The 26388-nt window shown below is 36.9% G+C and overlaps 17 protein-coding genes across 17 annotated transcripts in view; 6 read left to right on the top strand and 11 right to left on the bottom strand.

Moving 5' to 3' along the window:
* Positions 1 to 178: 178 nt before the first annotated feature.
* Positions 179 to 1441, top strand: FDP41_000634 (uncharacterized protein; the record flags this gene model as incomplete). Its single annotated transcript, XM_044709964.1, has 1 exon — positions 179 to 1441. The coding sequence occupies one exon, from the start codon at positions 179 to 181 to the stop codon at positions 1439 to 1441; it is 1263 nt and encodes a 420-aa protein (XP_044569448.1).
* Positions 1442 to 1553: 112 nt separating this feature from the next.
* On the bottom strand, positions 1554 to 2517 carry FDP41_000633 (uncharacterized protein; the record flags this gene model as incomplete). Its single annotated transcript, XM_044709953.1, has 4 exons — positions 1554 to 1598; positions 1650 to 1793; positions 1885 to 2237; positions 2508 to 2517. 4 exons carry the CDS (start codon positions 2515 to 2517, stop codon positions 1554 to 1556), a joined length of 552 nt encoding a protein of 183 aa, XP_044569447.1.
* A 307-nt stretch (positions 2518 to 2824) lies between these two features.
* FDP41_000632 (uncharacterized protein) lies at positions 2825 to 3237 on the bottom strand (the record flags this gene model as incomplete). The annotated part of the gene is made up of 2 exons (XM_044709942.1): positions 2825 to 3060; positions 3120 to 3237. The coding sequence occupies 2 exons, from the start codon at positions 3235 to 3237 to the stop codon at positions 2825 to 2827; spliced, it is 354 nt and encodes a 117-aa protein (XP_044569446.1).
* An 888-nt stretch (positions 3238 to 4125) lies between these two features.
* On the bottom strand, positions 4126 to 4932 carry FDP41_000631 (uncharacterized protein; the record flags this gene model as incomplete). The annotated part of the gene is made up of 1 exon (XM_044709931.1): positions 4126 to 4932. The coding sequence occupies one exon, from the start codon at positions 4930 to 4932 to the stop codon at positions 4126 to 4128; it is 807 nt and encodes a 268-aa protein (XP_044569445.1).
* A 507-nt stretch (positions 4933 to 5439) lies between these two features.
* Positions 5440 to 7473, top strand: FDP41_000630 (uncharacterized protein; the record flags this gene model as incomplete). Its single annotated transcript, XM_044709920.1, has 2 exons — positions 5440 to 7140; positions 7204 to 7473. The coding sequence occupies 2 exons, from the start codon at positions 5440 to 5442 to the stop codon at positions 7471 to 7473; spliced, it is 1971 nt and encodes a 656-aa protein (XP_044569444.1).
* A 179-nt stretch (positions 7474 to 7652) lies between these two features.
* Positions 7653 to 9797, top strand: FDP41_000629 (uncharacterized protein; the record flags this gene model as incomplete). Its single annotated transcript, XM_044709908.1, has 1 exon — positions 7653 to 9797. The coding sequence occupies one exon, from the start codon at positions 7653 to 7655 to the stop codon at positions 9795 to 9797; it is 2145 nt and encodes a 714-aa protein (XP_044569443.1).
* A 23-nt stretch (positions 9798 to 9820) lies between these two features.
* FDP41_000628 (uncharacterized protein) lies at positions 9821 to 11008 on the bottom strand (the record flags this gene model as incomplete). Its single annotated transcript, XM_044709897.1, has 1 exon — positions 9821 to 11008. One exon carries the CDS (start codon positions 11006 to 11008, stop codon positions 9821 to 9823), a length of 1188 nt encoding a protein of 395 aa, XP_044569442.1.
* Positions 11009 to 11154: 146 nt separating this feature from the next.
* FDP41_000627 (uncharacterized protein) lies at positions 11155 to 12214 on the bottom strand (the record flags this gene model as incomplete). The annotated part of the gene is made up of 3 exons (XM_044709886.1): positions 11155 to 11683; positions 11744 to 11975; positions 12064 to 12214. The coding sequence occupies 3 exons, from the start codon at positions 12212 to 12214 to the stop codon at positions 11155 to 11157; spliced, it is 912 nt and encodes a 303-aa protein (XP_044569441.1).
* A 116-nt stretch (positions 12215 to 12330) lies between these two features.
* Positions 12331 to 13419, top strand: FDP41_000626 (uncharacterized protein; the record flags this gene model as incomplete). The annotated part of the gene is made up of 1 exon (XM_044709875.1): positions 12331 to 13419. The coding sequence occupies one exon, from the start codon at positions 12331 to 12333 to the stop codon at positions 13417 to 13419; it is 1089 nt and encodes a 362-aa protein (XP_044569440.1).
* An 803-nt stretch (positions 13420 to 14222) lies between these two features.
* Positions 14223 to 14957, bottom strand: FDP41_000625 (uncharacterized protein; the record flags this gene model as incomplete). Its single annotated transcript, XM_044709864.1, has 1 exon — positions 14223 to 14957. One exon carries the CDS (start codon positions 14955 to 14957, stop codon positions 14223 to 14225), a length of 735 nt encoding a protein of 244 aa, XP_044569439.1.
* An 836-nt stretch (positions 14958 to 15793) lies between these two features.
* Positions 15794 to 16333, bottom strand: FDP41_000624 (uncharacterized protein; the record flags this gene model as incomplete). The annotated part of the gene is made up of 1 exon (XM_044709853.1): positions 15794 to 16333. One exon carries the CDS (start codon positions 16331 to 16333, stop codon positions 15794 to 15796), a length of 540 nt encoding a protein of 179 aa, XP_044569438.1.
* Positions 16334 to 17765: 1432 nt separating this feature from the next.
* On the top strand, positions 17766 to 18511 carry FDP41_000623 (uncharacterized protein; the record flags this gene model as incomplete). Its single annotated transcript, XM_044709842.1, has 2 exons — positions 17766 to 18332; positions 18401 to 18511. The coding sequence occupies 2 exons, from the start codon at positions 17766 to 17768 to the stop codon at positions 18509 to 18511; spliced, it is 678 nt and encodes a 225-aa protein (XP_044569437.1).
* Positions 18512 to 18595: 84 nt separating this feature from the next.
* On the top strand, positions 18596 to 22117 carry FDP41_000622 (uncharacterized protein; the record flags this gene model as incomplete). Its single annotated transcript, XM_044709831.1, has 2 exons — positions 18596 to 20752; positions 20798 to 22117. The coding sequence occupies 2 exons, from the start codon at positions 18596 to 18598 to the stop codon at positions 22115 to 22117; spliced, it is 3477 nt and encodes a 1158-aa protein (XP_044569436.1).
* A 42-nt stretch (positions 22118 to 22159) lies between these two features.
* Positions 22160 to 23440, bottom strand: FDP41_000621 (uncharacterized protein; the record flags this gene model as incomplete). The annotated part of the gene is made up of 2 exons (XM_044709820.1): positions 22160 to 22633; positions 22691 to 23440. 2 exons carry the CDS (start codon positions 23438 to 23440, stop codon positions 22160 to 22162), a joined length of 1224 nt encoding a protein of 407 aa, XP_044569435.1.
* A 99-nt stretch (positions 23441 to 23539) lies between these two features.
* On the bottom strand, positions 23540 to 24496 carry FDP41_000620 (uncharacterized protein; the record flags this gene model as incomplete). Its single annotated transcript, XM_044709809.1, has 2 exons — positions 23540 to 24047; positions 24093 to 24496. The coding sequence occupies 2 exons, from the start codon at positions 24494 to 24496 to the stop codon at positions 23540 to 23542; spliced, it is 912 nt and encodes a 303-aa protein (XP_044569434.1).
* Positions 24497 to 24840: 344 nt separating this feature from the next.
* Positions 24841 to 25168, bottom strand: FDP41_000619 (uncharacterized protein; the record flags this gene model as incomplete). The annotated part of the gene is made up of 2 exons (XM_044709797.1): positions 24841 to 24942; positions 25016 to 25168. The coding sequence occupies 2 exons, from the start codon at positions 25166 to 25168 to the stop codon at positions 24841 to 24843; spliced, it is 255 nt and encodes an 84-aa protein (XP_044569433.1).
* A 378-nt stretch (positions 25169 to 25546) lies between these two features.
* FDP41_000618 (uncharacterized protein) overlaps positions 25547 to 26388 on the bottom strand; it is a gene marked incomplete at both ends in the record, with an annotated part of 2480 nt that continues 1638 nt past the window's right edge. Inside the window, one exon of the mRNA XM_044709786.1 lies at positions 25547 to 26167. Coding sequence (XP_044569432.1) covers positions 25547 to 26167 — 621 coding nt within the window. The remainder of the gene's footprint in view (positions 26168 to 26388) is intronic.

Raw genomic sequence — 26388 nt, 5'->3', positions numbered from 1 at the left:
ATTTGGGACACGAACGAAATTGCTTCTTCTTTCTGCAGAGAGATAAAAGCAGTAAAAAAAAGAATTGAAGCAGAAAAAGGAACCGCTTTTTATTATGATAAATTTCTACAATTTTTGAGAGCAAAACCAACGTTAAAGCAAGAGGATTTGAAAAACAATTTTGATAGTGATGATGATAATGGAGGGTTCTGCTACTTCAGTTTTGATGGATTGTCTGAATCATTCAATAAGCACAACGCCAGGAATGAGAGAAGAACAACTATCTCTCAATGAGGCAGAAGTTATTTCTCTCGGGAGTAGTACCTCTCCGAGAAGCACGATGAGCAGCTCCTCCTTAATAGAATTAGATGATGTTCATTTACTTCAAAATACTGGTGAATCTAATATTGTTTTGGACAACTCCTGTGACCATTGCCAGCTCGTTTTGATCGAACATTCTTATCAAAACGAAGAAACAACAGAAGAAAAAGGCTTCAGCACATTAATTGATCACTCGTCAGGAGAAAATCACTCAATTCCATACAAATTAAATCAATCAGAAATTGATACGAAACCTGCTCGCTCATCAAATCTGGTAAAAGGAACAACAACCACAACACGGACCATAAAATCCGTGCCTCAAACAACCTCCCAAAATTCATACGGTCGAGACGAAGAGCTTGAATTTGAGCTTTTAGGAAGAAATCAAAAATCTCGGCCCACCTCTCCATTACCTTTTTCAAAACCTTCGTCAAAAAGTATTCCAAGCAGCTCTGAGGACGAACATGAATTACTTTACAAACCACCAGATCAATCACATATTACGCTCAAAGACAAGAATGAAATTTTGAAATCTGTAGAACGCCTGAAAGTAAGACAACGCTATTTAGAAGACAAGGTCAAAAAAGAAAACAAAGTAGCTGTTAAACCAAGAATGAGAATTACTTTTCAAACCAAGAAGGAAGAACCAAAGCCTATCCACTCAAGAGTTTTCTCTGACTCCATCCAACCTCTCACATACAAGCAAGTTCAGTTTTCCATAGAGGAGGAAAAACGAAGAAGAAGAATTGAGGAAAAAAGAAAAGAGCTTGCAGAACGAAAGATGCAGAATGCTTCTAAGATAAGAGAGGAACTAAGGGCCAGAGAATCTGCAGTAAAAGCAAGATTTTCTTATGAAACGAAGGATATTCCCAAGCGACCGTCTACACCCTCAATGACCAAACGCCCCTCTACACCAACCACAAACAAAAGGCCCTCCTCGAGTCACCATGAACGGCCCAAGAGTTCCCTGGGATCAACAGGACTTTTTCATTCTTTTGTAAGCGATAGCAGCTACAACTCAGAAAAGGATTCCAAAGAGTTTAGCTTGCTCGTGAAAGAACAAGAAAAATTGTTGAGCTCAATACAAGAGTTGAAAGCAAAGCTGCAGGCAACAACCAATGGCTCAAAAAAGAAGGTGTGAATTAAAGCTTCTATCACCTTATTCAGAATACAATTATAGTATAATTATGACTCATTCACGAATACATTAAAAACTTCTATTTTATTCACAAATAAATAAATCATTGACCAGCTTAATCAGTCCAGTCCTTCTTAATGACCAAGTTATAGTTCATTTCCTAATTGCAACAATATCAATACAATGAATAATTCAAAAAACAAGTACGTACCAAATGGGTGTTGCCATCGTCGTCAACGAACTTGGTGTTAGCCTTGAAAGATCCACGAGCCAACATTCCACTTGGAGCATATTGAGGTTGTGACTTGTAGGTGTAAGGTTCAACACGTGGAGCATAGCTTCCCATCATTGTGTTCTATGTAGAAACATTATTCGCAAGTGATAATACCGATTGAATTCAAGAAGTCATTGTTAGCACTTCATATAATTGAACATCCACAACATACCTGTTGATCGACAGTCACCATAGTCTTCTTGATAGTGTTTACAAAGTGCAAGGCAGGAACAATATCATGTTGTACTCTGTATGTAACAACAAATTGATATTTCACTCCTTCTTTGATATTAATTGGTTCGTTTTCTAATTTGGTAACCTTTTCGGGAGTGTCTACTTCTCTGATAATGTCAGGATGCTCTCCGTCAGGGAATTTCAATCCAAATGTCTCGACAACCACACGGCGAGGATCGTCAGTCTTTGGAACTCCCTTGGCAGCAGCACCTAAAAGTTGTTCCTTGTATTTTCTGAGAGATTCGTCCTCAGTGTCCTTCTGAAGAATTTCGTTAATGGATTCGTGATGGCCTATAAAGAATGATGAAATTGAATTCAAATCATATATGAGAGGAATATTACCATCACCGTGATGATGATGAACCCAAAGATTAATATTTTTGAAAAGAACAAACACAATAATGATAAAAGCAAGTGATCAAAATCATCATTCAAACGAACAAGGAGAGAAACAGATTGTTGTTGTTGGTCATTCATTGATCATCAAAAATAATAATCATAGAGGATTGGATGTGTTGCTTGTTATCGATCCCAAACAAGTGTGCGATCAATCTCACTTACCTCCGCTCATTTTTTGTTTTTGTTGATGAGTTTGCAGTGTCACTTTTCAAAAGAGGTGATGATGAACGATGACAGATCATGGCTTTAAATTGTAACAGAGAAAAGGGAACTCGCCTAAAACATATTTCTAAGGTGAAATTCAGTCTTGCTTTGAGATGACCTGACAGTTTACTGTTGATGAGATGTTGTTGGCGAGATGTTTTCGAGCAAGAATGCTCAGCATATTGTCCTCGAACCTATAAAACAGTCCTCTCAAATCTCATTCATGATTTGTAGATGCCATAGTTATTCGTCCAAAAATCACACTCAATTTTGTTCTATTTCTTAATCTTGATGTAGAAAGACTCTTCGTCCTCTACAGGTGGTTTTGTGTTTTGATTCCGTTCTGCAGTATTTGTTGTCTTTCTTTTCGTAGATTCATCTTTAACATGTGATTTGGGAGATGAGTTTACAGAGTCCATAAATTCTTGCTTCACTTTTTCATAGCTGTCGATTTGATAGAGTTTTTCAAATGTCTTTCTTCCCTCTTCTTTTGTTTCAAAACCTTCAATTCCTATTTTATGAGAAACAAATCGGAAGTTGTGTAAATTCCAAAATTTGAATCAAACCTACGGATTGGATTTCCTGAGATGGCTCTTCCCATCACATACAAATTGGCCACTAACATGCTCGAAAATAGGGCCAAAAGAGTGAAACGAGAGGCTTTTTCGCCCATGCGCAGCCGTACCATTTTTTTGTTTGTTGTTGTTTATCATCTCAAAATCAATGCTTCTCTTCACAATAATTTTCAATGAAATGTTATTATTGTTCCCTTTCATGCTTTCATTCGGATTGATTGTCTATCCAGTGCTCTCTCATCATAAGTATTGTTGGAGCAAGCTAGTCAATGTTGTAAAAGTCCAAAAAAATTCATAACGAAGGTAGGTGTTGTTTCCCTCCTCTCCATCTGACTATCATCAACAACGGAACAAACCATTGCAATATGGCCACCATCACGTTTTGGTATTCTTGCTAAAAAACAACAAACTGGAATGATGACAATATTGAATACTCTTTCTATACATTGATTTTGTCAATATCAATGTTTTTGAAAATTGATAATTCTTTATTGGATGATTCAAAAATTGCTGTGGATGACTGAATTTTCAATGATGATGATTGGATACTCTTACCAACAACCGCCGAAATTACTTTTTGGATGATATTGAATTGCGCTTCTCCGAACATGTTTGTATCAAAATTAATTAGATGTTGAAGGGAAGAGTCCATAGACACGTTTCACCAAATCAACAACATGTTTTCAAACATTTCTTTGACGGATTGCCAAAGAGATTGTGGGTCAGAACTAGAAGATTGCTTGTCGATGCTGGCCCAGCCTTGTTAGTTTACTCAACCCTGTATGTGTGGGCAAAGGCTACCAAGCATCACAACGAAGTTATGGAAAGACCATAAATTTATCATTGTTGAAGAACATTTTAGGTGAAATTATCAAGTAAATGAGTGAATTTTGCTGTCATGAAGGTCTAAAAAACAAGGTGCCACCTTGCTCAAAATTCAAACATTAATAAAAAGGGAAGTAAAACTCGAGTTCACCTTATTTCAAGCTTGGTTTTAGTGTTCAGTAGAACGGGCTAGAGGTATTTATTCTTGGTGATCTGTTATATTGACGTTGGTCATGGAGTGATTTCAGCACGGGATTAAGTTTAAAGTTTGTTTCACCTTTTTGGAGAGCAGAAATAAGCTCTCTTTCTCGAAGTTTCTCTTCTTGAGCTTGTCTAAGCTTGTGATTGTACATTTGTCTTCGTTTGTATTCGAATTGCTGAACAACATAAGGATTTGAGAAGTCAATAGCTTCTGAAAGAATGCTTTCGTCTTGCCCTTCGTTAACGAACGACGTTGCAGCCCCTTCATCACCCATTTCATCATCAATATTCATGGAGTTGAACTGAGCAAGGGCCCCACTCTCATTGGGTGAGATTTGATTATAAAAGAGTGTTTGGGGAGGAGGAGTAAAGAGGTACTTGTTTGAAGGGTCTCCGTTGTTGAAGTGATGATGGGCAGAAGAGTTGGAAGTTTGGTTATTGAAGCCTTTCACTCGTTTCCGATCTGGATGCTCCAATTTAGTTTCCGATAATGGTGTTATTGTTTTTGTATTTGCTGATGATGATAATTCTTCATCATCGTCAGCATAATCACTATCCGAGTTTGACAGAACATCATAGTCTTCATGAGTATTGTATGATGAATAGTAATGAGAAGGTGAGGATGACTCATAAGCGTCACGTTTTCTTTTACAATTTTGTGGTTGATCTAGTAGAGAAGGAGGTGAAGGTTGAAAGAAGGAAGGAGAATAGCCATGATGATCGGAAGAAGGAATTGTACCAGGAAAGGGAGTGGTTTGGTTGAACAGGTTAGATGGAATCATGAATGAGAAGGATTGATGGAGGGGAATATACCAATCTATGCAAGAATTACAAAAATTAAAACAAGAGAACAAGAAAATGCACAGCTGGCAGAAATCAGTTCGTTCCAAAAGAGTGCTTCACACTTGTGTTCTTGAGCATGGAGGAATTTTTTTGTAACTTGTTTCGCAAGTTCGTTCAATTCGCAAAAACAACTATTTTTACATTTCGCAGAAGATTGTTGTTAATGTTTTTGATTTTAAATACAACGTGCGCCCGTCTAGCTCAGTCGGTAGAGCGCAAGACTCTTAATCTTGTGGTCGTGGGTTCGAGCCCCACGGTGGGCGAAATATTTTTGCATATAAGGTTCGTTTTGGTTATTGGAAACGGCGAAGTGGCAAAAAAATCTAAAGATTCTTGGTTCAGAAACATGCAAGTTTAACTCAAAATTTGTCTGGTAAAGTGTGACGCTAACACTTTTTTACTTGTTTTAAAGTTTGGTCCGTTTTGGACAAAACCAACTCAAAAAAATGCACGAGTTGGAACACACACCAGGAGATAGCACTGCCAACGCTCCAGCTCACTCCATCATGAAAATGCAATTAACGGAACATCAGCAACATCACGAACAACTAGTCAACGATTCTTCGAATAGTTCCAATACAGACCCTCATGATGCTTCTTTTACTGTTTCTTTTGAACCCGAGGTTATCAAAATGGATATTATCCAAGATAACAATGCCCACAACCACTCTCCTTCCTTCGACTCTCCCACAAAGAAACACAAGTTAAATGAGCAATTTACGCATTGTCCGTTTCGCGTGTCTACTAATTTCTTTCTCTCACTGTGTTCTAGGTTGTCCAAGTCTTCATTTCTCGATAAGGGATTGTTCAATGTATTTAACCTTGGATTTTCTTTCTTCTTGTTGTTTTGTTCGTATGAAACAACTCAAAACTTTTTAACTACCATCAGAGAAGAAGAGGGATTTATTGCTTTATTTGTTTTATATACGGCATTTGCTTTTGCAAGTTTTGTTTCTCCTTCGTTTTGCACCTTAGTGGGAGAAAAAACAACTATCATTATTGGAAGTTCAGGATATATTTTGTTTGTGTTCTCCGCAGCTATTGAGAGCTCTGCTCTATTATATGTGGCTGCTGCATACAATGGTTTTTGTGCTGCCCTACTATGGACCAGTCAAGGAAGTTTACTGACATTATCTGCAAATTACTCTCAGCAGATTAAAAAAGCTGAAAAATTAGTGACACCAAGCACAACTGAAGTGAGTGGAAAATTTCAACCACATGAAAAAGAAGATTCTAACAATAATAGCAACATTTCTCACTCCTTTACAGAGGAAGACACCGAAATGGTTGAGATTAAATTGAATAACGATGAAGACCTGATAGAGAATGAATTCAATACACATCCTAACACGCATGATGGTAGTAAAACTCACTCGAATGAACAAACCACACAAAGTGTCCCACGCTCTGTTGAATTAATGGGCGTGTATAGCGGAATTTTCTTTGGAATTTATCAAATGAATTTTATTGCTGGAAATTTATTGGCTGGTTCTCTAATTTCTGCTGGATTTTCGAACTTTTCAATCTTCTTTATTCTAGGATGTTTATGTGTGGTTGGAATGATTTCTTTATTTACTATTCAATCTTTGAAGCTGACATCTCCATGCTCGAATACTACTGAGGCTGAATCATCCTCAATGAATGAAAATACCTCACCGAGTATTTCAAAGAAAATTGAATTTGTGAAGAGCCAAGGAATTGAATTTTTGAAGCTGGTTAAAGGAAGCGTTTTCGTTTTGTTTTCCAAAAAGATGCTCATCTTCTCTCTCATTAGTATTTACTCTGGGTTTTCAGCATCATTCTTTTATGGATCTCTTCCTCCAATTATTGGAAAAACAAGAATCGGATGGGTTATGATTTGCTTCGGAGTCATGCAGGTTCTGTGTGCATTAATTTCTGGAAAGTTGAATGATTTTATTGGACGAAGAACAAGTATGGTGATGTCTATGGTCATCCACGCGATTGGTATTGCATTGTCATTTCAAATGGTTTATTGGGGACGATATTCTCTCAAGAATAATGAAACGGAGCCTCCAACAGAGGTTTACGTACTGTTTTTTGTTACAATGGGAGTTTTCGGTGGAGCTGATGCATTCCTGACGAATTCAATCTATTCCATCTTGGGAAGTAGAAATTACTATAAGAAGGTAAGTTCACAATCGAAATTAAGGAATGTCAAAATGCATGAAATGTATCCTTATTTCAATCAGAAACATACAAGTGAGGCATTTTCTGCTTTCAGATTTGTTCAGTCCATCTCCACTGCTGTAGGATTTGCCTTTGGAATTGTTCTCTCCATTGTCACCATTCAGTTTTTGTTGGTCCTTTCATTTGTCTTGTGCATTGTTGCATTTTTGATTCTTGATGGATGTATTGCGAGTGTCGATAAGGAAAAACATAAAAGCACTAAACGCAAAACGAACGAGACATCAGGGAGTCTTCATGACAAGGAGTCACCACAAGGAGTGAGTGCTCACTAATGCGTGCGACATATCACACAGGAGAATCAGACGAGTGATGAACTGTTTTTATAAATAGAGGATGCAATCATGACTGAAGAGGTTCAACAACTCAAAAAATTTGTGAAACGCGTCAATACGGAAGAGCCTCTTCTCCTCCTCTCCAACGACACCTGCACTACTTGTCGGAAAACCGTTGCATGTTTTCGATCGAAATACAAATAGATTCGGAAGTCGAACGTCGACTCTTGGAGAATATTAAACACTATAAACCATACTTTAAACGAGTTTTAAAACACATTGATTTGCTTCGGAATCACAAGACCACCATTTTAGATACACTCAATCATCACAATACCACTTATCATTCGGATCAAAACATGTTGAGCCAATCACATCAACATTCAATATCGGACGGAAAGAAGAAAAAGAAAAAGAACAAAAAGAGTACAAGCAATGGTAATTCTCACTCTCTAATGGAAGATCCGAGGACAGAATCACAACTTGTTTCCTCAAACCATAATCTTCTCTCAAAAGAGGAAGAACTCATTGAAGATTATTTTACTCCAAAGCATGTCTTCTTCTCATCAGGTAATCCTAGTGTTGAAATTATAACTGGAATCATCAAATTGTACAAACATGGAACACCAAGAAGTTTTACAAATGCAGTGAATGACAATTTAGGTTTGGATGATGAATTGTACAGTGGCAACGGTACCATTCCAGAGAAGAAAACTAATAATTCAACAACATGTTGTGTAAATACCATTCAGACTCCTTTATTGAATGGCATGATGGATGCAACCATTGTGGATCCACCTTCTGTATCATCATCTCTTCAAGTTCCCTCTTCAGGCCTTCATCTCAACCATAGTGGTAATAATACCTCAACTATTTCATCTAATTTTTCATCCATTTCAGAAGAAGAAGGTAGAGGAGAAGATGAACTTTTTTATTCTTCGGATGAATTGCCAGAACAAAGAAGTACTTTGGTTTGTGTGCTGGCAGTACCTTCCTTTATATCCACTACAGACTTTTTTGAATTTATTGACTGCTTTAAATCGAATATTTTGAAAACAAGAATACTCAGAGATGAATCGCCAAACAAGTACATGGTCATTCTGCAATTCGATGATCAGAAAAATGCAGATTCTTTCTTTTTGCAATATAACGGAAGACCATTCAATTCATTAGACCCTGAAGACTGTAAAATAGTGTTTGTAAAAAGTGTTGAATTTACCAATCGACCTTCAATGATTGGAAAACATTTGGAAAGTACTTCACAAAGCACAGTGACAGATATTTTCAATATTGGAAGTTGCAACGATCCTCAACTTCATAATGATTTTCACTGTCACACTAATAATGAAACTAGCAATGAAACTGAACCAGAGAAGAGATATGAATTACCAACATGTCCTGTTTGTCTTGATAGACTTGATTCAGGTGCTAGTGGTATTATTACAACTGTATGCAATCATCAATTCCACTGTGATTGTCTTACGAAATGGGGTGATGGAAATTGCCCAGTATGCCGATACACTGATCAGATGAAAACTGAATTACAATGTGCAGAGTGTGCATGCACATCAAATTTGTGGGTATGCCTCACTTGTGGATATGTTGGATGTGGTAGATATGAAAAAGGGCATGCCATGGAGCATTATCTTCAAACAAATCATACATACTCCATGGAGGCTGACTCACAACGTGTTTGGGATTATACTGGTGATGGATACGTTCATCGATTAGTTGCAGGAAATACAGAAGGAAAATTAATTGAAATTTCACATCCCAATCAAAAGGAGGCAATTAGGGAAGCAAGTGAAATGCTTGAAGCTCAATACAACTCAAAGCTAGATTCATTTTTGATGGAATATAACCAATTACTGACACAGCAATTAACAAGCCAGAGAGTGTATTTCGAGTCTAGGATCTCTGCAATTGCAAGCGAAAAAGACAAGCAAATAGAAAGCTTGTTGAATGAATTACAAACGTATCGCCAAAATACTCAAAAGATGAATAACAAAGTACAAAAAACACAGAAAAAGGTAGAGAAAGAAAAAGAAGAGACCGACTTTCTCAAGGAGTTAAACAAAACATTAATTAACAACCAAAAACAGTATGAAATTAAGATTGAAAAACTTGAGGAAGCCCACAAAAAGATAATCGAAAAGAAAGACGCTCAGATAAGAGACCTGCAAGAACAGCTACACGACATGATGATGCATTTTCAAACTCAAGAACAAATTGACAAGAACCCAGAAATGAAAAACGCCACAGTTAGGGCGATTGGAGGTGAAGCTTCCACAAACCCTTCTAACAAAACTAAGAAGAAGAAATAAAATACAACTTGCAATTCAGGCCATTACTTTAGTTTTTGAATGATCGTCGCACCTTTCAAACCAGCTTCTTCGATAGTTGAATTGTCTTCTGTGAGGACCTTGTTAGGAAATTGTGTCATGATATCAAATGCAGAAGAAGGTTTTTGGCTCTTGATATACTCCTTAACGTCTCTAATGGTATGTGTAAGGTTAAATTTTCCAACTAAACGACCTCCATCGGCCAGTCTGATCTGCAAAGTGGTCGTTGGTTTGTTAGGATCCAATTCAAACTTGTAATTAGATGGGGTACTCATGACCGAGGATGAACTACTGGCTGAGGATGAGCTTGAAGCCAAAGATCTTCCAGATCCAACAAACGCTTTGAATTGTTTTGGTTGTTCTGACCATTTTTCTGTCTTCTTGTTCAACAAATTTACCACAATATCTGCTCCACTGGTATACAGCTCTCTTGGAGCAACTCCTTTATCGATGGATTGCAAAAATTCTCTATTTTCAGGTGCATCGTAGGGTCTCAATTCACCATCATCAACAGTAAATCCATCACTCCAAAATACGATGGTAACAACCTTTTCTTCTGGTTTCTTTTCGCCTGGTATGACGACAGATGAATTGTCAGTGTTACCCAATCTTCTTCCACTTCCTGCAAATTTTGGTTGATTGCGTCTCATCTCTTCTTCGTATTCGGAAGCTGATTTAGCTCCTTGTTTTTGAGCAGATTTGAAGATCTTGTCAGCAAAGTGATTTTCTTCATCGTCATCATCTTCATCGTCATTAGCTCCTATGATTTGTTGACCAGAGTTTCTGCTTCCTCCTGCATAGTATCTATTGTCCTTTGGATTTGATGGTTGTTCATCACTTTGCAAATCTCTAAGGCTTGCAAATTTCTTTGAAGTTGGCTTTTTGCTGCTAGAAATGGGTTGATCGCTTGACTTTGGAGGAGGAACTGATGATAGGCCACCTGTGGTACTTCCTCCAAGTGTTCTTCCACCACCTTGTGATGGATTGCTTGATGATGATGAAATCGGAGTAAAACCAGCATGCATCTGTTGATCATCATCATCGTGCATCACATTTGATGAAACTCCTCCGGATTGAAAGTAATTCGATATAGCTGTTTCAAGGTTTCCATGGGCGCTTTCCAAATAAAATTTCGCTACATTATCGTCATCAATGTTCGTGATGATCTTGAATTGTTCAATGCTTTGATCCATTTGAATCTAAAAAACCTTCAAAACTGCTGCTATTGATTGTCAATAATTTTTTCTTTGAAGGAACTCATCTTAAAATAGCTGCAGGCAAAAGTCATCTAAATAAGAGGAGCAAAAACGAAGAATGAATTCGAGTTTTTACTGGTCAATCATTGTTTTTGAAAGAATGTAAGAGTCAATTTATACTCGTTATCTCTGACAATGACTGATTCATGGCCCCATTTAATTTCTTGCCAATCTAAATCAGATATCTTGGGTTCTGATACTAAGGTTCCCTTATCTTCTGAAATGGTTGACCATACATATTTCTTTGTTGTTTTGTCATATTTGAGTTCATGTTTGGAATTTTCAGTTTCAAGTATCAAAATCTCATCATTCTTTAAACGAGCACTAGTTAAATCTCCATTGTTGTATCCTCTATCTGAAACAGAGTTAATTGTATATTTCACTGCAGGATCACATGTCAAACCAAAAACAATTGTAACATTTGACAGAAATCTGTGTTGCTCAATTCCATAACTAAAGTTAGATTTGTCCACTGGTGTTTGTTTAGTGAGAAAACTAGTTTCATCTGCTATTACTTTTACATCTTGAATTTTGAATGCATTGGAGTCAGTATCGGAGATATTAGTCCATGCTCTCGAACGGACATTGTTTCGGAAGGAGGCTTCATATTTTCTGTGTAGTTTTAAAAGAATCAATTCAAATGAGCTATGTGGAATGAGGTGGTTAACCTACCTTGGTGGCTTTTCGATCAGAACTGTAACAAGAATTCCTTTGCAATTGCTTAATGGTAAATCTTGTAATAACCCAACATGTTGGCAAGCGAGAATAATATCACTATTGTCACTGTAAATATCCGTACCGAATATCTTTCGGTCTTTCACATTATTTTCTGATAATAAATATTTTGCAGGAATAAAAATACGGACTGATTTTCCAGGCTTATACAAGTCTAATTGGTTTTGGCCTATAGTGAAAATTAATAATTAAATAATAATTAAATGAGAAGAAATAAGATGATGATCAGCACACTTTTTACAAAATAAATCACCTACCTGGCCGATACATAATGATTGGTTTCACGCTTTTTGATTTTTTGCTAGCGCTTTCTTCTTCCAAATCACCAGCTTGGTTAAAGGCTTTCTGCTCCTGTTCGAATTGTTCTCGGAGCCGTACGTTCTTTGAGCCAGTAGCTGTGGTAAGCATTTTTTGTCTTTAATAAAAATAATACCGGATTAATCCATTAATGGATTGGCAATCATCACAGGACGGAATTGTTTCAGTTAAAAGATGATGAAAACCCGCTTCAACTCTACAACACCATGCACTCACAAATGAAAAAAAACACTTCATTGGGTGGTGCTCACCATCGTCATAAAAACAACGTGGGATCACTAATTTCAAAAGGAACAACAACTCAACATTCTTTATCAAAACCAGTTAAAGGACGAGGTGTTATGGAAGAGCTGGATAAACCATACAAGCAAAATGAAAAATTATGGACTGCTGTTGCTTTTCAACAAGAATTTTTGGATGTATTGAATAGCAATGGGCTATTGTCGGAGAAGAAAAAAAAGTTCGAGCAAGATCCTACAAAACGAAAGCCAACGTTAGCTCAAAAGATGGGCCTTAGGCAACCACCTCCAAAACCATTAAATGATATGGAGTGGCGATCAATTGAAAGAATGATCGTTACTAATAGGATTTCTCTCATCGAAGATGGTTGCCCTATTTGCATGGAATGGTTTAATTTTCGCGATTCTGTGTGCGTGACAAATTGTGGCCACATGTTTCATGAAAACTGTCTTAAAGGCTTTGAAAGATGCAACAGTTGGAGGAAGAGAACTTGCCCAATGTGTCGATTAGATGACTATCAGCGCAAAAATACCACTTTACATTTAAGCTTTCTCAGAAATTGGAATGCCCAAACCATCCAGGCTTTATTGCGAGGAGCATTTGCAAGAAAAAAGTTCAGAAAGGTGTATTTTGAAAAATTTCCTGATCGACACCGAGAGTTTGTTTTGTCTAAATTGTCCTCCCTCAACTCGAGGCTTGAAGAAACTATTCAACAAGATGAAAAACAGGTGGACAACTTTTTAAGAAACATAGATGATCAAGTTAAGCAAAGTTTGCTTTTAATTAACATGCATGACGAGGAATGGAGAAGAGTTGAAACGAAACTGGACAAGGACCAAGATGAAGAATGTCCTATCTGTCTTTGCCATTTACATGAACGAAATTGTGTTATCACAAGTTGTGGTCACGTTTTTCATGGCAAGTGTTTGCAATCATTTGAGAAATTCAATGAAACGTCAACTCAGCCTAAATGCCCATTATGCAGACAAATATACGCGAAGAGGGATTATCGTTTTGATAATCAAACAACTATCCAGTCAGGACCTTTAAACTGATAATTTTATTTATCTAGAAACTACTTTTTCATTTGTTATCCATTTCTTTACAACGACTACCAATCATTGATGATACAACGTCTTGATCAAACAACATTCATACACTACTTTAAACAGTTACAACAAATAATCAAGAGATAAAGAAGCATTAGTAGTGTAACGGTATCATACCAGCCTTCCAAGCTGGTGACCCGGGTTCGACTCCCGGCTAATGCAAATATTTTTTGTTTTTGTTTTTGTGAAATCGAAAGAAATATTCCCAGGACAATCTACTCTTTCTTTGTCAACCTCAGAATATTATGTATACTCTCCTTTTGGAGTTTCGATAACCCTATCTCGACTGCTTCCATGACTCTGGAAATAAGTGTGACTTTAGTTTGTGTTCATCTTCTAATCAGCGATGCAAACGAAGTATCTTCTGGAAGTAGGTCTGAATTTTCGATATGAAGTCTGCAAAGCAGGTTTAAAACAGAGTTCATCTTCAAGAAGGCCTTTACAGTTTTTGGAGGGATTGGAAGGACATTGAGCTTCCATTGCAAGAAAAACTAAATTATTCTTTTTTTAGTTACTTTTAGCAACATTTTTACTGAGAATTACAAAAACACATTGTATGCAGGACTTCTATCAAGAGGTCACATTTTGAATGTGTCATTTCTGTGGACATCAGTTCTTATAAATTCAACTCGTTGACCCTCCAACAAGTGTAATTCTTGCAGAAACTATTGAGCTTGCATGATGAAATGTCACATCAGCAACAGTGCCATTAGTTTGAAGTTTCTTCACGTCTGCATGACGCTGTAAATTTACAAGAGTAATTCTCTGATGGAAATTGAAGTTCTTACCACTCGGTTCTTTTCAATTCGAGGCACTCCATCTTCTTCGCATCCATTTCCAACAACGCCAGTCAAAGAGAAAGAATCTTTTTTGGAAGGATTCTTTCTATGAAATGGACAAGTGTGGTGGTGATGATAAGAGTGAAATCGATTCGTATCGCAACACCATTCCGTCAATGTAGAATTTGGTGATGATGATTCACTAGAGTCAGTATTATTATTGTTTTGTAAAACAGACACAGCATGAATATCTGCTGATTCAATTTGTCTCCAGAGAAAATCTACAAGCTTTGGGTCAGCCTTCTTCTTCTTTCTCAATCTCTTTTGTGGTTTGTAGGAGAGTGATTTGAAATGAGCCATCACTGCACCATTATTGCTAGATGTGGAGGCGTTCTTTCCGTAACGCTTTACCACAATTTTAGAATGATCGGTTGATCTTCGTTGTCTTTTTGGAGCTAATAAACTTTGAGGAATATTTACAGTGGAAGTGTTGTTGGACAATCCGTGAGTGCTCATACCGCTGCTACTACTGCTACTACTCGCACAGGTTGAATGATGATGAGCAATCAATCTGCTGTTTGTTGGCCCATAGGAAGAATTTCCATGATGATGATGATTAAAATTTGACTCAACAGGATGGCCTGATGAAAGGTTTGGAGACGAAAACTGGGCACTGAAGTTGACCAATTCATTAATTTGTTTCATGATGATGATGATGAGAAGAAAGGATGTGAGGATAGGTCTGGTCCACAAGAGAGAGAATCACAGCCGTGATGAAAACAACAATAAGAATATTCACGTGGAAGGATTCAATGGTCTGAAAAATACAACACTCAAAGGGGAGATTAGTAGTTTGGGGGTTCAACAAATTTTGTCGCTACTAGTATCAACAGGGCAGCTCTTGTTGTTTTTTCTTTTGGTTAAAATTTTGTGAGAGAAAAGGGAAGAATCAACGCCCATCAATCCGGCCAGAACGAGGTTCTTCTTCTTTCAACGAATTATTAAAGAATCCCGTTTGCATTAAGTATGCCTTTTTGAGATTTTTTAATGCCTCGTTACATTTTTAGAAGTAGGATCGCTGCACAATATGGATTACGGAATTGCGTGGTAGAGAAAAAAGACAGTACTATGGTGTGCGTACGGAAAATAGCTGCGGTTCGAAATCTGCATTTGACTTGAGATGCATCAGTGATGAGTCTGTGAATGAAAAAGGAGAGTATCTATGGAATTATTTTGGGTAATGATAAGTTGAGGGATGAAGAAGTTCGCTCGAGGAAGCTTGAAGACCAACACGATTGTTGTATACTTGCTTTGCTTCAGTGTTTATTCATTAAGAGATAACAGGGCTGCATCTCCCTCAGTAGTTATCAATCTAATTAGTTAGTGCAAGTCCAAAGAAGGGTGATTGAGGGTCCAAAGAAGGGTGATTGAGGGTCCGAAAGGTCAAGTAATTGCTTAATGCTAAAAGTCACCGTAGATGGCCCTCTCAACTTGTGATTTCTAATAACTTATTGACATTCTTTAAACCTCTCAAGATGTTCCTATTGCTGATTAAGTTCAAAACCATTGCTGTCATCCACCTCTTCAATATAATTCTCTTCTTCACTTGTATACTCTTCATCATTTTCAAAAACATGTCTGAATTGATAGAAGCCATCTCGAGGATGATTTCTATGCCATTTTTTATGATTTTTGTTGTTTCGATCGTAATAGGCTTCTGCTTTAAGGTGTAATCTCTTGTTGCGAATGATTGCCCATTTGAATTCCAAACGATTCAATCCATCAATAGTATTAAATTTATGCAAACTATTAGATAAGTAATGTGGAGCTTGTTGCATATAATGACCATTCTGATCGGAAGAGATTGAGAGGTCAGTATCTGTATTCGGTGATGGATTTTCAAGAGCTTCTAAACGATTTGCTCCGCTCTTATATTTTCTATTATTCTTGGATCGTTGTTTCAACTTATTTCTTCCTCCATTGTACTTGTGTGTGGTAGACGATTCATCTTTTGGTACACGAGGTGTTTGAGCTTTGACTTTTCCTGCTCGTGCCAAACCGCCATATCGATACAAAACCATGATGATGTGTGTTTTTAATTTTTTTAAAAAGTTTCAAGATAAAAATATTCAGAATGGATCCTGAAGATGTACTTGAGCTCAGGTACTCACAAACATGAGAATGCGATCGTGAGTTTACCTCTTGGAAGGAGACAAGATGAACATTTGAGCGTCATGAGGCTCCACAGGAAATGGGGTCATAAAATTTCCCTTAAATTCTCCCACCTCACGTTCTTGCTAAACATCCCGTACAAAGAAGGTTCGATTCGAGTCCACTTTCAAATGTTTTTCCCACTCAATTCTCATGTACTCTTTCCTCTTTTGAATAAAACAACAGCAAATTTTTCTCTACTCAATAGTTTCACATACACTTGGATGTATTTGCAATAAAAACCTGGTAATGAATAACAAAAACCATCCAAAGTATTTTCTTGAATGGTTTCTACTAGTCTTCCTTGCACAATGTTTGAATCTTGATTCACTGCAAGAGCATCCTTATTCGAAATAATGGAATACACCCATGGAGGCATATTGAGAATATCATTTCCAAGAATTAGAGGTGCATTCAAGATGGACCACAAGGAAAAAGTGTGCCTTTGATTCCTTTTCACTTAATCTTTGAACAATGGATGTTAGGGGAAGTGTCCAATTCACACCCACTTCGAGCATATCAGGATCATTGAATGAAAAAGGAGCACTTTACTCGTACAAGGAACTCATAACGCCAATGATGTGAATCATCCATCGATAGATTGGAAAAATGTCATGTGTGATGCGCCACATGATTGAAATTGGTGGAGCCCATTTCCTGTGAGTCAGACAGGTTGTATGTGGTGTGTGAGAGTGGTCACAGATCACATATGTCCACAACCATGGTTTGATCATTGCCATATGACAGTCATTGAACATTCAATGGTGATGGCGGTGTATAGCCGTGCATTCATTGAAGTCGAATATTCCTCAATGGTTGAAATGAAAACAATTCTTAAACACTTACCATGAAAATAATAATAATAATCAAGCTTTCACTAATATCACATCCGAAGGTATTCCAAGTGTTCCATCCTAAAGCTGGTGTTGCATGTGAGAGGCCCACACGAATAACGGAGAGCACACGGTGACAAGAAACAGCAGAGCTACCAACAGTGTTGACAACAACAACCACCGAACGAGACGATTAACTTCACTTAAATCAAGGGACGACCAAGAAGAAATATGAGTCGCAAAGAAAAAGGCTATTTTTTTTTTTGACCATCTCTTTTATCCGCTCATTCATAGGACCTATGAACAGTGGTGAGTGTACATCACATTTTGATCGCCCAAAGCAAAGAAACAAGACTTTTCATTCACAAAACCAGCAAAGCATTCAACTTGGAACGGTGATTTCACAAACGTTCAAAATATTAAAAAAAATCACTTTTTATCTGACCAACAGTTTGTGAAACAAAACAACATGAATACTTCAAATCAAAACAACAACAACACAAAAACAATCATTCTTGTTCGGCACGGACAAGCAACACATAATTTGGAATCCATTCCATGGGAAGAGAGAGAAAAAATCAGAGATCCTCTTCTCACTCCGAAGGGAATCGATCAAGCAAAACAAGTGGCAATTCATGAGCATGTTCCTTCACTTATTGCAGTTTCACCCTTGCAAAGAACTATTCAAACTTGTCTTTATGCATTACATTCTCGATGTGAAAATGAATCCATGAGTTGTGAAAAATTTATAAACATGACTGAATGCATTGCAAAAAGAAAAGGAAATACAACGATTGTTTTACAACCATTACTTCAAGAGGAAAATGCTGGAATTCTGCTTTGTGACACAGGAATTGATATCCAAGAATTGTGTGAAATTTATGGAAATGAATTATTCGTTTTGGATGACATTCACATGTATCAAGAAACACATCATTGGTTTTATCCAAAACACAATTTAAAAGAAAGAGTACAAAAATCGATTCAACGGCTTCATGAAAGAGAGGAAACATGTATTGCTCTTATCACGCATCATGTAAGTATTAACTGAGTGAATTTGTATTGACATGAAAGCTTGCTCACCATTTCAATTGAATCATGAAGGGGGTGTTAAAGGAATTGACTCAAGGTGAACTCTTTATGAATGGTGAATCCAAGATGTTTCTCCTTCGTGAAGGAAGTGACCAACTCGAGAAAGTGCAAGAATCAAGTTAGTCTCTAAAGTCTGAACCATGAGTCATCTTCTTCCAATAAACTTTACCCATTAAATGTTCCTTGAACTCAAAAAAAAATTCGAAGATGCTATCAGGCTCTTCTATTGGATCTCCCTCTTTGCACGGGCAACCATCATCATCCATGCAGGGAGCGGTGGTTCCTTCATCACTTGAAGAGTTGCAAAGAGAGTTTTCAACACTTGTGCAATGCTTGTTTAAGCTGGGAGGAGGAGTCGGAAGCTCTCCGCAGCAAGTAAGAGAAGCAGAAAGTGAATTGATATCATTTCCAGGACGATGTCCATATTATGGGGTATTGCTACTTCATGTTTCACTGTATGCCTATTTGCCTTTTAGGAATAATTTTTGCATCAATCAAGGAGATAATTTCATCAATATTTCTATTCATTTTCCTCTCTATCAATTAATTGAACAAGAACAACAATTGAAGAGTGTTATCATCAGTCCTGCAATTAGACAATTAGCTGCTGTTCTATTGAAGGGATATATTAAATCCCACTGGAATAACATTCAATCTCCACAATTGAAAAAGCAATTCAAAGATGCTTTACCTTTGGGACTTATGGCAAGTGATTTGGAAGTTGAAGTCCCACCATCATTTCTTTCAAAAATCAACACTGCATTCGGAATGAGTATTGCCGAGGTTGCAGAGCATGAATTTCCTGAAGAATGGGGAGATTTAATTCAAATATTAATTAATATTTATGAAAGTGGTCTAGTGAATCATCATCATTATGCTCAATCCTTAGGCTCACTAAAATGTTTGTCGTTAGTCGCACAACATTTTTCTGATAAGCATACAGTATTTGTGTTTCCAGTACTTGTGCCATATATGCTCAATGTAGCTTCTAATACTCAACTTCCTGATCTCATTCGAGCAAAGGCATTGACTGTTTGCTCTGAAATGTTCTATTTAATTGCAATGGTTGCAGGCGACCCAAGTGATGAAGCAGATGATGAGTTTGAGTATGTAAATGATGGAGATCACGAAAGCGAAGATGTCAATGAAGATGATAACACTCAAGATGATTCCAAAATAGATGAGAAACTCATAGAAGAATCAAAAAAGATGTTGTCATCAGTTATTGGGCAAACTTTGAATTTAATTCTGGGAGAAATTTCCAATCCAATTACAAATGTAAACTCAGATTGTTCCTTTAAGATGGAATGCGTAAAAACGATGAACATATTGGTGAAAGAATTTGGAAAAAGTTTACAAGACGCTGTTATTCACGTGTTGCAATCTACTTGTACTTCCTTGAGTAGTGAATATGAAATTTATTTTAAACATGCAATCCTTTCACCAAATGAAAGTGGAATTGCGACAAGCCAGATTGCTGAAAGGTTTGACACCGAAGGAGAAAGCATCAACTTTACAACAGTTATTTGCCAGCAAATCGAGTTGTTGGCTACTATTGTATGCAGTCGTCAACTTTCCAAGATACTGTCATCCAACAAAAATAATTTGGCTCAATTAACTTATTTACTTTTAGGATATTGCCAATTACCTCAGCATTTGATGGAGTTATGGGAAGACAATCCTGAACAATTTGTATCGGAAGAAGATAATCAATTCTCTAGTTATAGCATTCGAACATCATGTCTGAAATTGCTTGAGGATTTTAATGAGACCTATGACACTCTAGGCATTGAGAGTTTGTTAGATGCTTACAACAAGAGAATGCAAGAGTCTCAATCTTTATATATTCAAAACCCTAACAGTAGTACCTGGTGGAAGTTGAGAGAAGCTTCTCTAATGACTATTTCTAGCTTTACTGAGTTTAGAGATCACATAGAAGACAATCCAAAAGTTTTTGACCTCGTTTCTTTGATTTCTCAACTACTTGATAACGACTTGAATGTTTCCTCAGAGCATTTACCATTTTTGAAATCCAGAGCTATTCAATGCTCAAGCTACTTTTTGAATCAAATTTCAAATCCAAAATTGTTCACGGTCAATTTGGATATGATCAAGCAATTATTTATTACTTATGTGAACCATATGGCAGAGAATCAGCCTATACCAATTAGATTGTACTCATGTCAAGCTACAGCTCGAGTTTTTTGTTTAGAAAAACCTCTATTAGATTCTTTGCTATCATCATTTGGAGCAAGTAGAGACGAACTTTTACATGGCATTTTGGCAAGCATGTGCAAACTAGTGAATGATATTGGAGAAGAGCCCATGTACATTCCATTGGAAAGCATTGCTGTTTTTGTTAATGTAAGTCAATAATTTGTGTTGTTGATAATTTTAACTTGGTTTTAGTTTCTTCCACAAGTTGTTATTCCTCACAGTGAGACCGTTATTTCTATTATGCTAACCCAGCTAAGCAAATTTTCGAACGACAGAACTATTGCAAGCGATATTATCAACGTTTTTGATAAATTGGCAGAAATTCCAGAAACGGAAGCCCAACTTGTCAACAATGTAATTCCCAAAATTTCTCAAATATTCATTAGCTCTGCAACTGCAACAGCTCCAGATTTTATTGAGAATTTGCTTGACCTTTCTCACACAATTATTGTACATGCTAAAAAAGAGGATATGCTTACCGTGTTAAACACTCTATACCCTAGTTTGATGAATTTGGGATTTTCTAATGAGGAGCCATCATGGATTCAAAAGATCACTGAGTGTCTTAGATCTATTGTTCATGTTGGAGAGGAAATGATTGTGCAACATCGATTTATAAGCCAACAACATCAAGTATCTTCATTCCAGTTCTTATTAGAGTATATAGCTAGATTACTTCAACCAAATTTCAGTGATTCAGCAGCTTTTGGAGTCGGAGAACTTGTGACTGAAATTTTTGCCAAACTAAGCACTGCTCTCAATATAGATATTATTGGACAAATCATCAAAGCTTGTGTGCTTAAGCTTTCAATTTCAAATGATTTACTATTTATTCAATCAATAGTGTTTATTTTTGCAAAACTCTTCCACCACCAAGACGTTGTAAAGATGTTTTCCTTACTTGAATCTATTTCAAACTTAAAGGACTATGCGAATGGGTTGACTTGTGTGTTAAGCAAGTGGGCACATAATCAACAATTCTTTTTTGGCCTTTACAAATTAAAGGTCACGTCCACTGCTCTTGCAAAGGTTTTACAAACAGGAGATCCTCGTTTAGCAAGTGTGAATGTTTTAATGGAGGTGAAAGAACCAACCACTGGATATCGAACAAGATCCAAAAAGATTAAGGAAAGACAGGTTCCTTTCGTGTTGTATGCTTTTATGCTTCTCATTGACGCCTATATCCGAGCTTTAGAAGCCAAAGAGGAGGAGAAGAATGAGGCAACTCTTGAGGGAATGATGTATGGAGGTGGCGGCTTTGATGATGAAGATCCATTTGTGCCACAAGATGAATATTTGAATCAATTAGCTCAGGGAGGTGGTGACTTTTCAGATGATGAAGGTGATGAAGATCCTCTTTCAAGCAAAGATCCTATCAATAGCATTGATATAGAAACAACTTTGCCTGAAGTTATGAAAGAATTATGTTCTGTTAATCAACAAGTATTGCCTCACTTGGAAAAGATTTTGACAGACAAACAAAAGCAGGCTCTGCAACAAATGCTCCAATAAACTTTTGTTTTGCTTATTTACACGGAAGGATTCAAAAACGTATTAGTTGTTGGAGGTGGTTGAAGAAGCGCTAGTTGCTGTATTGGTACCTTTCTTGCTCATAAAGGGAGCTGTAACTTTTGAGTAAACACCAGACAAAGAGTTTCCAATGTCAGTGGCAAACTTGCCAATCAAACCTCCGGATGTTGCACCAACAATTAAACCTCCCACGCCAGCCGACGCACCCAGTATTGCTCCAGCTTTAATTCCAACCACAGCGCCAATGGGCCCACCTAACACCAAGCCACCCACTGCTCCTCCAACAACTATTGCAGAGAAGGCACCAATTTTCTTGGCCTCCTGTAGATACCTTGTACCTTGTTTCACAGAAAGCTCTGCTTTTTCTACATTATTTTGGACTTGCACAACTTTTTCGCCTTGTACTTGGACTTCTTGGTGTAGATCTTGCGAAATTTGGTATAAATCTCTTAAATCTTTATGCAGATTTCGAAGATCTTGCAATTCATCCTCATCTTCCTAAATATGTAAATTAATGGCGTCTAATACGTTCCTTAATATCACTGGCATACAAACCTTGTACGGTAAAAATATAAATTCATCTTGTAAAACAATTTGCTGTTGCTGTTCTGCACTATTATACATGGAAGAATTTTCTTGTGAGTTTAAAATTGTAAATAATTCTTCTCTTTCAGATGGATTTTTCTGTTCTGATTGTTCTTTTGACGCAATAAATTTCCTCACAGCATTTTCTGATTCTTTGCTTTCGGCAATTCCGCTTAACCAGGAGGCAAATACCATTGGATCAATTCCATACTTGTCACAAAAAGCGTTCTGTGTTTCTTTCCAATGCTTTTTATATAAAGCAACAAGAGGATTCGTTGGTATGCTTTTGTTTTTCAAATTCGTCTTTGGATATTTCAATTCTAATTGTTTTAATTTCTTTTTAAAGTATTCATCTCTTAATTGTTTCAGACGGTTAAAATCAGTTTTGAATTTCAAAAATTGTTGATCTGGATTTTCTACTTCCAAATTAATCAATCGGTGTTCAATGTCTTGAATAACATTTTGTGTATATTTCTTTAATTGTTGAATTTCAGTTCGTATTTCTTTGCTGTCTTCAGCAGTTCCGATACGGGCCAATAACATGGCAGTCGTTTGTATAGACTCGCATAATTTTTCCAAATCCAACGTAATTGAATTTATTGAATATTCCGATTCATCTCGGGGCTGCTCGTCTGATAAGGATGAAGATGGAGGAGAAACCATCATGGAAGGCTTGATCACGCTTTGAAGAGAGGATGAAGATCGTTTCGTACTTTTCATTTTTTTTATTTATTTGAAGACTATTTTTATATCCATCGATCGAAATTTAGATTTTGATGGTTTCTTCCTTATTCGAACGACGTATTCTTAATTCATCATTTATTGATGATATATTCTATCCATGTCTACAGATAATTCTTGAAGAGCTGCTGAAACATCCTTGACCATACTGATTGGACCACATACAAAGAATATTGCCTCTTTTCGTTGTTCTTCATTCAAATTATTTTTCAAATAATGGACATCAATTTTTCTGTCACTTGTCAATATCGGCTCTAGTGCTTGTGGTATTGAGCTGGTTGGAGATGTTGAGGCCAAAAGTTTACACTTGATATTCGGAAAGTTGCTGACAATATTTGAAATATCATTCACAAAGCAAAAATCATCAACCGTACTTGCAGAATATATTAATGTGACATGATAGAAATAGAGCATATTTCCAGAAATGTATTTCATGATCGATATTAAGGGTGTGACACCAAGGCCACCAGCAATAAGAACTAAATGTTTGATATTTTCAAACCGTAGATCACTAACATTGAAATAAAAATTGCCCTGTGGTCCTGAAACTTGGATGACATCTCCAATTTTTGAATCATGAAGCAAACTGAAAATGTCATAAAGTTACACTATTAACTCAAGATTTACCTACTGTGTAAGAGGGTGATTACTTCTCTGAACGGTGATTTCAATTTCATTAGAGAGCATCGTTGGAGCACTAGATATTGAAAATGAAGCTGTCATGTCATTCAAATAAATATTAATAAATTGCCCTGCATAGAAAGTAAAAAAAGATGCTTTGACTCTTAATGTAAATCGTTTTGTTTTCGGTGACTCTTGATGAATATTTATAATTTCAGCAGGAATTTGATGTGAGCTGTTCTGATTTGTTTGTGGTACCACAGATGAATGAAAAGATTGTTTTTTTGAATCACTCCATGGATGGAAAAGAGAAGCATTTCCAAAATTTTGTTTGACTCTCCTGATGAAAATATGTTGCAAAACTGATGAAGAAATAAAGTTGTTGTATTTCCGTATATTATTATTATTATTCATTGTGATGTGTGAATGAGCATGATTGATGTTGAATCGTGTGGTAGGTTGGTCAAGCAATGCAATCATAGACGACGATGAACATCCAACTCTTCTACTGCAAATTGAGTAAATTCTTTTCATTCAATCTAATATTCGGAGTGTTGTTTCGGTGATGATGATGACGCTTGTTGATGGTATCTTTTATCTCCGTGGTGTAAGAACATTGAGGATTCTTATTTTTGTACGAACAATTTTTCGAGATCCTGAATAATTATTTATTAGTAAATGACTCGTGTGGCCACAAGCAAAACAAGAAATGCAAAGTCCGTGCACCGTGTGATGAATCGGATCGGATCGGACACTCTTTACAGCTTCAATTCTCCCACTAGTAAATCCTTCATTCGAGAGAAGGCATCTCTTCCGTGTCCAACTTTATTGAATTCTTCAGTGCCATCCTTTCCAGCAACCTAATTGAGATGAACGTACAAGTATCAGCGATCCAACTAATCCAGGTTGATTGTCAGAACATCATCTACTTACCTCAAATAACACATCCTCTCCACCTGGATGCTCATCTTTATATTCGGCTATCGAGTATACTTTACCATCAATACAAATCCAAGGATCTTTATGACCTTCTTTGTGTTCGGCTAATTCCTCGAGGGTTATAATTCGTGTAGTAGTGGTAGCCATTGATGATGGAGTGCAAAATTATTGATGATGAATTACAAGAAGGAGATGTGTTTAGTTGTTTTTTGTGTTGACTTGACAGTCCCGAACAATTCATGGAACGGATGAATGAAAGTGATGTTGAGCGAGTCCAGTGGAGAATATTGAGCAGTAATGGGACTTACATTCTCTCGTTTTACCACATTCGTAAATGTCCAACATAAATGGAGAATTTCATTGACAAACGACCAATAAGGGAGAAATAAGAGGAGAATCACGTATAATGGTGTGACTTTACGAGTGGCAGCACTATTATGAAAAATGTTGTAAAAATTCCTGTAGACAAGTTGTAAATTAATTTTAGTAATTCGTTGTTTTTCAAATAGAAGAGAGCATTCATTTTTAGAAAGTCAATTTTCCTTCATACACTTCCAAGCTACCTGATCCATTCTTTACCACACACAAAAAGTTGCCTTCTTTCGTTCGAGTGAGTGCTAAAGGAGATCTGCATTCAGTTTCAGCTGAGAGTGGAATATGACCTCTCTGTTTCACAAGGGTCCACTCGGATCTCAAAATATCAAAGAGATAGCAATCGGTAAAGTATCGCAATGGTGTGGTGGTGATGCTTAATGGTTTGCTTTGAGAATCTTCCATCATCATCATGCTTAATCCTTCATCATCAAGAATTGTTTCGTTCGCAGAGTGTCCACCCATCATTAAGAAGCAATTATTCTCAGGGATTTCAACCATGGCGTGGAACATTCGTGGATGAGGCTTTTCTGAACTCTTAATTTTGAGACGAGTGAATTGAGAGGTTCTAAAGTTGTAGCTATAGACAGAATCATCGGAATAGGGGTTCACTTGGTCGGGATGTCCACTAGCATAGGGTTTTCTGAGTCTTCCTCCGTACAAGTAGGCAACACCATTCACATTAACCACAGAGTGTCCAAATCGATTCAGAGGTCCAATATCACGAATATCTGTTGAGAGTTGTCGGTGATCATGGATGGATCCCCTTTCTCTCTTTTACGAATAATTTAATAGAGTCCAATAAATTACTTCTTCTTTCCTTTTGTTTGGTATCCACATCTTCAATAGGGAGAGGAATATGGATAGGGTGTGTGGTGCCTCCTCCTTCTCCACCTCCGAGATAGTCTGTACTACAACTACTTCTCGATGCTGTACTCACTGAGGATTGTTTTGGAATGCTAAAGCTTGGTAATTTTGGTTGCTCAAATTTCTTC

The sequence above is a fragment of the Naegleria fowleri genome, assembly GCF_008403515.1.
Source record: "Naegleria fowleri strain ATCC 30894 chromosome Unknown tig2, whole genome shotgun sequence".
Classification (NCBI taxonomy): domain Eukaryota; phylum Heterolobosea; class Eutetramitea; order Acrasida; family Naegleriidae; genus Naegleria; species Naegleria fowleri.
Note: the sequence above shows the minus strand (reverse complement) of the source record. Positions and strands in the feature narration are given on the sequence as shown.